At 36.8% G+C, this 10,116-nt stretch overlaps 1 protein-coding gene across 1 annotated transcript; it reads left to right on the top strand.

Moving 5' to 3' along the window:
- The first annotated feature begins 828 nt into the window (after positions 1 to 828).
- Positions 829 to 8,640, top strand: LOC104594267 (protein NOI4). Its single transcript, XM_010254490.3, has 3 exons — positions 829 to 969; positions 6,076 to 6,258; positions 8,238 to 8,640. The coding sequence occupies exons 1-3, from the start codon at positions 964 to 966 to the stop codon at positions 8,280 to 8,282; spliced, it is 234 nt and encodes a 77-aa protein (XP_010252792.1). The 5' UTR covers positions 829 to 963; the 3' UTR covers positions 8,283 to 8,640.
- The last annotated feature ends 1,476 nt before the right edge of the window (positions 8,641 to 10,116 follow it).

Here is a 10,116-nt window from a genome sequence, read left to right as displayed (position 1 = left end):
ACAATCATTATCATTCAAGTTTCAGTTGGCCCGCACCGCAGAGGTCAACAATCGTTTTTTCCGTTGGCGCAGCCAACCGGTAACCATGCGTCCATGCGTCGTTGTTCCAAGTTTCCAACATCCAAATCAAACCACTTTTGCCAGGGCCAGTGTCATATACATAGGCTCATAGCCATTCATGTATTGAAATGGGCCCCACTTTAAATTAGATGAAGTGACTCCACAGCAATCAATCTAAGGTCTTGATTCTTCGTTTTAACTTTTAACCCTGCACTACGACACTATCGTAGTCAATGGTAAGGGATGGACGGTCTAAAATTCAATAGCCTGGGCTGTCAAGAATCAAGAGAATTATCCGGATCTTTTTTTCATACAGGGCGCTTCACACCGACTTTTTTTGCACATCCCATCATGTGTTGGGAATATTTCTCGTATTTATAAATTATTATTTACAGAAGATATTCTTAATGCACGGTGGATTTTCCTGTGAGGCGCCTATGTGTGATCCTATTCCTCTCCATTCCGTCTGCGCCACGTTTGCGTTGGTTCTTGTATCAATTTCATTCTATATAATGTCTTGTGAGATATTATTATTAACGAGACTGGATCTGCTCCTCACACCGATTTCACAGGAGATATTCCCAATGCATGTTGGATGTGCATGTGAAGCGCCCATGTGTGAGAAACAGATCCCGGACTGTATTAGCGATCTTAACGTGTCACGCAGGGACAATTGTTTTGACAGTCCAGGCTGACGAATTTCAGACAGCCAAAGTTTTCTGAATCATACCCAGCACACACTGCTGGGCCCAATTCATATAAGCGGCCCACAGCCCCACCTCTCGACTCTCGAGTCTCGGCCTATGTAAAATATAAATACATCTCCTTCTCTGTTCTCACTTTATATTTCTTCTCCTCCTATTTCCAGGCGAAGCGATTTTTGAGGGATCAATATCGGAATTCATGTCGGTAAGGATTGGAATTTCTCCTGAAAACCCTAGGAATCTCTTGACTTTTTGATGGTTTTCCTTTCCTTTTCCCTTTTTTCGATTCGATTCGAGATTCGATGGATTGGGAACTATTAATTTCGATTACGGTGCTGTTTTAGGTTTTCTGTGAATGATTGATGGCTTCTATCGAAATTGCTTAGCTTTTGTAGGTCATTTAAATTTGATTTGGTTCTCATCAAGACTTTCATCTGTTTTTGATTGCTACGGTTTTCTTTGTAAATTGATCCATTGAGGCAGAGTATGATTTTCCTAGTGTCTATTTTGTATTATTTTGGGGAAAATCTGCGTTTCTATGTCACTTTAGTAAGTTAAGTGAAAATTAAAATAGTTAGTTGGAGTTTAGTTCGCGTTTGTTTTTTGTCTTTTTTTCTTGCTCGTGTTTAATTTTATGTCTATAATTTGTTTTTAATGTAGCTTCTTGTTTATGTTCTTCTCTTTTTGTTCATTTCCTTCCCTTTTATTTCTTATGTTCTCTTTGAAGCTCGAATCCTTTTCCTTTAGTCTTTTGTACCTTTCTTTTTGTTTTCTGGTCGACAAGCCTGCTTCGTTTTTTGCCCGTCTACATATGAAACTCAGGACCCCCCCCACCCCCCAAGAAAGGGAAGGATGGTTCCTTCACCATTTTATGGATTTCAATGTTTGTAACGTGTTTTATTTTGTGGAATTTGAAGGAAACAACATGAGATGTGTGTGTACTCCAGTTTAAGCATGTGTAATGTCCTGTAGGTTCAGTTTGTTTGCAGTGCGAATTTCATTTGCACTGGCATAAATGCATGGGAGTGCAAATAGGCTGAAGTGTAAATTCTTGTTTACTTGTGCTTCATTTTTGACTTATTTGTTTGTGAGAAGTAAAATGAAGTGGTTCCCACTTTATATGAAAAAAACCAAGATAGGAGGAGGGTTATTTGTTTGGGAGTGAGGTAGGAAGCAAGATGATATGGTCCCCACTTTATATGAGAGAGAATTGAGGTATAAGGAAGTTGGTGTGAATTTTGCGTCGGTTTTTTGTTTCAAAATTTGCATGGTCAATGAGACAAAAAAGTGGAAACTTTGTATAAGGTAGGAGCATAAATCATAGTTAGAAACAAATGGATGCAAAATTTGTATCGGCTTATGATTTTCACTGCAAACAAATAGTCTTATTTTATGATCTCAATGAGATTTTGTGGCTTTGAGTATTGGAAAAATGGGTGTTCTCCCGATCGCTTGGCATGAAAATGTTTTGAAGGGCTTATGTATTTGACAGTGGTTTGAAAATGCAAAATCTTGGTTAGCACTTAGAGAGTGTGCAAGAGTGTGGACTGTGGAGAGATGTGTGCATGGTATATACATAACTCCTCAAACTTGATGAACTCTTTATGAGGATACCAGGCAAGAAAGGTCCTGGTGCATGTTAATGCTCCTTAAGAGAAAAGAATAATCATTACCAAGGATGGTAAGATAAGGTCAAGCTGTAAATGGATGATATAACAACTTCTAGATTTACATGGAAAATTATTGGAACATACAAACATTAATCCACTTCTCTGAATTGGACTTTAGTAAGATGATCATTCTTTGCATTTGTCTTGCTTATCATGGTTCTGTTTGAGTGGTTAACGCAGAAGTAAAAAAGGGTATAAATAATTTTATATTAAAACTTGTTGGTTTGTATGATGATTTTATCCTTCTGGTTGGTTGGATAGGTGGGTATTTGGTAAAGGTTTCTCAATGCAGGAACTAGTATAATTGATGTCTGAGGCCTTACATAAAATGACTTGGAGGCAAGATTTCTATTTACACATCGTAAAGGGCATAGGTGGAGCTGAGAACATAAATGCAGTAGGATTGCAACTAAGTTTATACACTTCTGCAATTGCTTGATGTTTCTCATTGGTGGCCTGGATAGCATAATTTTCCCCAGGCTGTTTCTTGAAGGAGTAGAATTTAGATCCAGTTATATAAGGTGGCAAATTGATAATCAAGATGGAAATGGTGGACGAGGATGTAATTAGTCCTTATTTGTATAGTTACATACTGCAATCAAGCAGCAAACTAAGAATGTGAAGAGCTTGGAATTGGTGGGAGAAGACTGCAACTTGCCCTTACTTATGATTAATTACATATTGTGATTATAAGATATTAAGAATATGTGAAGCAGTGGCTCTTTAGGGTCCATTTATTCGTCAAGAAAATTGGTTTTATAAAGGATGGGATGGGAAAAGAAAATTTATTTTCTCATTTTGGCATCCCGTGTTTGGGTGTTTGGTTACTCAGAACTTACATATGAGAAACTTTATTTTCCAATGTTTGTTTGCTGAGAAAATTAGATTGATAATATAACTCGGTCCATCTTTTACATATTAATTGGTATAATAAATAATTTACACATGGAAATTGCACCCTTTCTAAATTATAAAAAAAAAATGCACCCTTTCTAGCATCTGCATGGAAAAACTGAGGAGACATGTGGTATTTGTTGTGATCACATGCATTGTTTTAAAAACCAACCAAATAACTTAATTGGTTTTCTCTCCGGGTGAATGGATCACTGGTTCAAACATTTGGGGTCAAATAAAGCAATCCATGATGTCAAGGCCAATGTTTTTAATCCATCATTGGCTGGCCGATTCAACTGCTAATCTGTTTAGCTTGGTCAGCAGGTCATAAGTTAGAAATTAAATCTCTTTTTCTGTGATTTTTAGATTTTTAGCCAATTCCATTATTATTGACAACACTTCTCATTTATCAACACTCAATTTTGTTTAATATCGATGAATATATAATATTAGAGACATGCCTGTTTTTGCAAATTTTTTACCTTTTATGACTAAAGTGCCAAGTAATATAATAACAAGTCATTAAACAGAACAGTATGGTGAAACAGGATTTGTCTAGCCAACCCCATAGAGTTGGGATAAGGCTTGGATGCTGATGATAAAATACATTTTCTACCTTTTTAATTTTGATTTGATTTATGGCATCACTGGTTGACCCATTTGAATCGGACAGTCAAACCAAATTTGGAGCCATGATCAGGTCATCAGGTCACCAGTCTGACTGGCTGAGTGAATGAAGGGTTAAAGACATTGGTCATGCAGGCATGTGTGTGAGAAAAGTTCTCAGTTACTGCTCATTTTTAATTTTGATTGGGGTCGCACTGTTTTAGTGAGACCCCATGTCGTTCATTTTGGGATTTGAAATCCCAGTGTTTCCCTTCCCGTTTACAAAACAAACACCAAAAAAATAAATCTAATGGGAATATACCCTTTTCCTCTGCCATTTCTTGATAACCAAATGGATCCTTGGAGACTTTAAATGAAGTGCAAATATGGAAACAAATATCAAGAAAGAGAAAATTTGAAAAGGATCCTATTTTCTCTCTCTTCTTTCTCATACATAAGAGGTGCCAATTGTACTGAACATCTTCTGGATGAAATACCATATGATACATATTTACTACTTGTTCTTCTGTTTCTGTTTGGAGATTTATGTTGGTAGGTCCCAATACTCCGTGACACAATCCAGGGTTGCACTAGTACTATTCTTGTTCAGTTTGAACTTTTATTTGAATGAGTATTAGCAGCATTAGTTGCCTATGATGGTGATCCTGATGTTACAAAAGAAATATTTACTTTTTTATGTGGACATTGATTTTCTCATTTGCCATGTTATTTTTAGTACTAGGAGAATGTTGCATCATGTATTCTTTTTAAGCTTTGTTAACTACAAAGGTAAACTATGTTTGGAATGGTAATTTTTACAACTGTTCAGCCGTGGTTCCAGCTACATGCTTTACCTGCTTCCAAGCTCTGCTGATTACAAGAAGCTGTACTTGTTGCCATTTAATGCTAGCAATAGACCTTTTCTTTTGATCAGTAGCATGAGTTTTATTTAAATTCCAGATTGGGAATAGTTTATACAACATGGTGCTGGGATTGATGATCCCATTTAATCACTCTTTTCTGTCCCTCATTACAAAGCAGCCCAAAATGGTTGTTGTCTCAATGCCCCTTGTTTTGCTAGATAACCAGTAAACACTAGACCTATTTTGTGGACATGTAATATATGCCGACTTGTACTGAGTTTTCTTTTTTCTTTATTTATGATAAATTGGGGAGTCACTTTTATTGTGCTCTAGCGTCCATGTTGTGTGTGGGCGACAACTGCATAGTTGATTTCATACCCAAGATCAGATATCCCTTTCCTTGAATGAACATCATAGTTGTCATTCATAAAAAAAAATGAACACCATAGTTGTCAAGGTGACGCCTAGGCGACAAGGTGCCCTTGGAGGCTTGCCTCACCCAGTCACCAAGCAGTTTTCTATACTGTCTTATAAAATACTTTTATATTGTTATTTTTTTGAGATTATAATTATAAAATAGACATTATTAAACAAAAATATTCATTTTTTGTGTTTATGAACTCATTTCTTTTACTTTTTTCTTATTTGTTAGGGTTTAATCAACACAAACATTGCTAACTGCTGTATTGAACCCTCAAAGACTTCAAAATCTGAACCAATAAGGGAAGAACTTAAAATTTTGTCTAATCAACACATTCCACCTTTTCTTTTCTTATTTTCCTATAACAAAAATAGGGGTTCAGCCCCTATATATTTTTTTGAATTTTCTTTTCTTCTTTTTCTTCTCATAAATATGTTGGTTTTCTAGACTTAAACATGAAGTTTATAATTTTCTTATGAAAATTATGGATAGTTATTAAGGAAAGATGGTTATGGAACCTAGGGAACTACCCTAGGATATGTGGTTTGTACTTAAAAAAATCCATTGCCTAGGCATTGCGGCTAGGTGACAAGGCACGTCCCTGTCGCCTAGCCTTGCCCTGACACCTTGAAAACTATGATGAACATGATTTGATGATTCTAACCATGGCATCATTTTTTGTTTTTGATTTTCACCATTCTTTGTTCATTATGAGATAATGCAATTGATCATGTTGAAGTCTTGAAGATATCATTTGTTTCTTTGTCTACTTGATATTCAGTTATCTTTTAGATTAGGTTCTGAGTGTTTCTTAGTGAAGTTAAAGGGCCTTATTATTGTTTCTGGATTTTGAACAGGAGAAGGGTCGGCCGTTGCCAAAGTTTGGTGAATGGGATGTCAATGATCCTGCTTCAGCTGAGGGATTCACTGTGATATTCAACAAGGCAAGGGATGAGAAGAAGACAGGTGGCAAGCCTGACTCACCAGCAAAGGATGATTCCACCTTTAAACATGGAACAGATCCTGTCAAGCCTCAGGGTGTAAGTTGCTCTTTTCCTTTCCTCTGCAGTTGCCACTTTGAATTGATTGAAGTGATATTTTACTATTGAGGGAGCATTTAAATTATGCCTTGTCAATATTTTACTTCCACATGATGTGGCCTCAGGATAGATAGGCCTCTTTTCCAAAAAAAAAAGAAAATAAAACACTGATTGAATGATTTTAAATATCCAGATTATCCTAATATTTGGATTGATATGGAAATGGCAACATTAGTTGGAAAAGAATCAGTGTATCTGGTTCTAAGCATCAGTGTTCAGATATCATAAAAAACAAATCCAGTTGGGTGACCAAGCCATCAAATCCGTTGGAGAACTAGGATGATTTGAAACATTTGTTCAGTGGCATTAGAAACTTTACTTTGATTACAATATCATCTAATTTGAGTCAATTGTTGTTTTATCTGACATGGAATGCTGTTTCTTGAATCTCTCCTGATTCCAATACTGGTCGGGCTTGCATGCAGTTAAGTATGGAGTTGGGTTTCTTCTAGACCATGATACCTGGCTATAGTCCAATAGATGCCTAATATACCAGTGTTAGACATGTATGTACCTTTTATTTTTTGGTAGGAAAACATGTATGCACATATTATTTTTTGGTAGGAATACATGTATGTACCTTGATAAGGCAACAAATGCTGCATAGACACATCAAGATATAATCTATATACTATATGGCATTAACACTTAAAAATATGTAAAATGATATCTTTTTGACATATTATATACTATAAAAAATCTGTATATATTAAGATTAGTTAGAGGTGGCACATCCAAGTCTTTAGACATGACACTCAGCTACAAAACACCCATACCCTTGCCTGTTTCAAGATCTTATGAGTTGGAGAGTTGTATCTATATTTCCTATCCAGGGCTTTGTCACATGGACACCAACACTTCAAAATGGGTACTGTATGCATGCCAGACACACCTGGATGCTGACACTGACATGACACTTGAGGAGATTCTTCTTTTGGAAAATTTGTAATATGTATCTAAAGGACAAACCTCAAACTGTTAGGGTAAAATTTGGACGTGAATGGTAGATTAGTGTTGTTTGCACTGATTTATGCATCTATATTTATTAATTTTTTTTCTTTTCTATAATTATCCCATTGTTGGAAGAAATGTGTATGCTGAGATGGATGAGTGGAAAAACTAGAAAGGATAGGGTCGGAAATGAAGTCATTTGAAGGAACCTAGGAGTAGCTCCATTAGGTGAGGGTGAGAGACAACCCTTACAAAGTGATCTGTTGTAAGTTGAAGGGGAGGCTAGGGGCCAGACCAAAAAGAACATGAGTTTAAGTGGTAAGAAATTATTTATGTGCTCATAATCTAACATGAGTCTGACACCTCATAACCATGTCAGATTCTAACACACTTACCAGTATCCATATTTGGGAACCATATCTTCTAAGTCTAAGCTAGCTACTTTTTTGGGAGGTATATTGTATCTGCTCTATATTTTGTTATTTCATGTCTATCCTTGCACCTTTAATCTGTGCTTGCATCCCCCCCCCCCCCAAAAAAAAAAAAAAAACTAAAAAATAGTTATGAAAGGCAAATTTCTAAAATGGCCTTTACGAAGTCTTTATTGGAGCATCTCATTTATCAGGTATATGCAATTTTAAGGCTGCCATCTTTTGGGTAGCCATAGAATAATATCAAGCTAATCTATTGACCTGAACCACCACCCAGCCTGTTCATTCTTAAGATGGGAGATGTCAAAATGGTTCAGTAATTTTGAAAAGGAATGTTACTTGCTAGATGATTCAAGTCAACCAAAATGCTCCTAAATGCATAGGAAGATAAAATTTGTCTAGTGGCTAAGATTTAGCTTTCTTAATTACCCGAACTGTGGACAAAGAAAAATGGACAATGGGAAATTGACCTGCAGCGTGTTTTTATGCTTTTGTGTTTGATGTGGAGAATGCACTATGTTTTTTTTTTTTTTGCAGAAAAAATGGTTTTGCTGTGTCCAACCCGCCTATGCAGAGTCTTGACAGTTATCTGGTAAGAGCAAAGTAGAAGAACAAGTTCATCTATCTCCGGCTTTTCCCTATATTTTCCAAAATGCTGGAATTGTAGTTAGAACAAAAAAGCTGCAAGGGATCCTGCCGGAAAGTGTTTGGTGTGCTATAGAACTGGGTTGATGAAAGTGATGGACTGGGGAAGGGAAAATGGGAAGTGGACAAAAGCTTTGTTGTATTTTATATATACTGGTTTGCTGGGCATTATTAGAAGTTGAGTTATGTGCCCTTTCTCCTATATTATTTCTCTTTTGTTATTGGAGCTGTTGCTTTTCTTATGTGACATTTCATCTTTATTTGCTGTATTATTGAAGTAGCTTTGTTCCTCCTATATTGTATCGGTTCTGGGCATGCTCGGGCCCTTTTGCTGGTTTAAATTCCTTTCCTTCCCAAAGATATATGTCCAATATGCTCGGGCCCATCTGGGATTTGGAGGGGTTAAAAAAATCAGAGTAATCCTGGACCATTACTGGTTCTAAGAGCCAAAGTATGTGGTTTGCGGAATTGTTACAACAGGTACAGAATTTCACCTTTGAACAATGATGTTCTTTCATTTCAACAAAATCCAAGCCGCAATTTATCCCAGAAAAACCGGTTCCTTTCATCCCTAATAATGCCTTTGTTACGGTACCCAGTATAGGGGTTTGGGCCTACGCCTGACTATAACGGTATAACCTGAAATCCACAAGGTCTGAAAGAATGAGATTATCCCAAACGGGGGTTCCGTCGACCTGGCGCTAAAGCTGCAACTGCCAAGCTTGCATTGAAGAGGAGGCATTTCCAAGGTCCAACCCGCACAAAGTAACTCGGTTTTTAGTTTTAAAGGTGACTCTAGAAAATACGTATTATATGAAAAAAAAAAATGGTACAAGCCAGTGGGTATATCCATTTCTAATCCTTATCAAAATCATCTTAATTCTGATAATATAGGTAGAACCAAATCAGTATACGCCGAGTTTGGACATGACAAAGGGTGGACAACAGTGTAATAGACTTGTTAGGCGTCGAATTCAATTTGGATTCTACATGTAAAGATTGGATTTTTTTTAACCTATTTTTTTGGTGAAACAAAGGCCAAGGGGGCCCGGGGCTCCATGGTGTTTTAATGTTTTAAAGTGGAAAGTTGTCAGAATTTGTCTTGCAAGTATAAGAGTTCACAGATATGAAATAATGCGTAAATGAGGTGGATACAAATCATCAAATTGTAATGTTTAGGTCATATGCATCTACTGGTGGCTCCTATATTTAAAACATTTGGCAAATTCTAACTTCTAATTTTATCTTATGTACTTGCCCCGGATCTAATAGTTTGTTTGGTTTACAGTCAAAATTAATCAAAATCTCTTGGAATTGGTCTATTAATTTGCGTTCCCAAAGAAAGGGGAGGGATTGGTAAATGATATGACATTCTACCGAATTTTAATTCCACTTAATCGAACAGTTGGAATTTATTTTCGATTCCAAACCCCTATTTCTGCAAATCAAATGGAACCTAAAATTAAGGTAAGGATCTACTACCAACAAAACACTCCCAATACTGTCACAACAGTCCACTGCAGCCACACATTGTGAACATCTCCCTTAGCATTCATGGAGAGATTTCCCGATGCATGGTAAGAATGGTTGATTGCTATGTTGTAAGCACCATGTGTTGGTAGCTGATCTGACCTCTTAAGATCAAAGACACAAGCCACACGATCAGCAACTCACTTCTTGGTGTGGGAATGGGTCCAGGAGCTCTCTCTCTCTCACACACACACACGCATGCACACACACAAATCGTACGTGGAGCATTGGAGAGGGAATA

This window comes from Nelumbo nucifera, chromosome 1 (assembly GCF_055504915.1).
Source record: "Nelumbo nucifera cultivar China Antique chromosome 1, China Antique-T2T, whole genome shotgun sequence".
Lineage (NCBI taxonomy): Eukaryota > Viridiplantae > Streptophyta > Magnoliopsida > Proteales > Nelumbonaceae > Nelumbo > Nelumbo nucifera.
Note: the sequence above shows the minus strand (reverse complement) of the source record. Positions and strands in the feature narration are given on the sequence as shown.

Coding starts and splice junctions, on each gene's coding strand:
- LOC104594267 (XM_010254490.3), top strand. Junction 6,259..8,237: donor ATCCTGTCAAGCCTCAGGGT/GTAAGTTGCTCT, acceptor TTTTTTTTGCAG/AAAAAATGGTTTTGCTGTGT.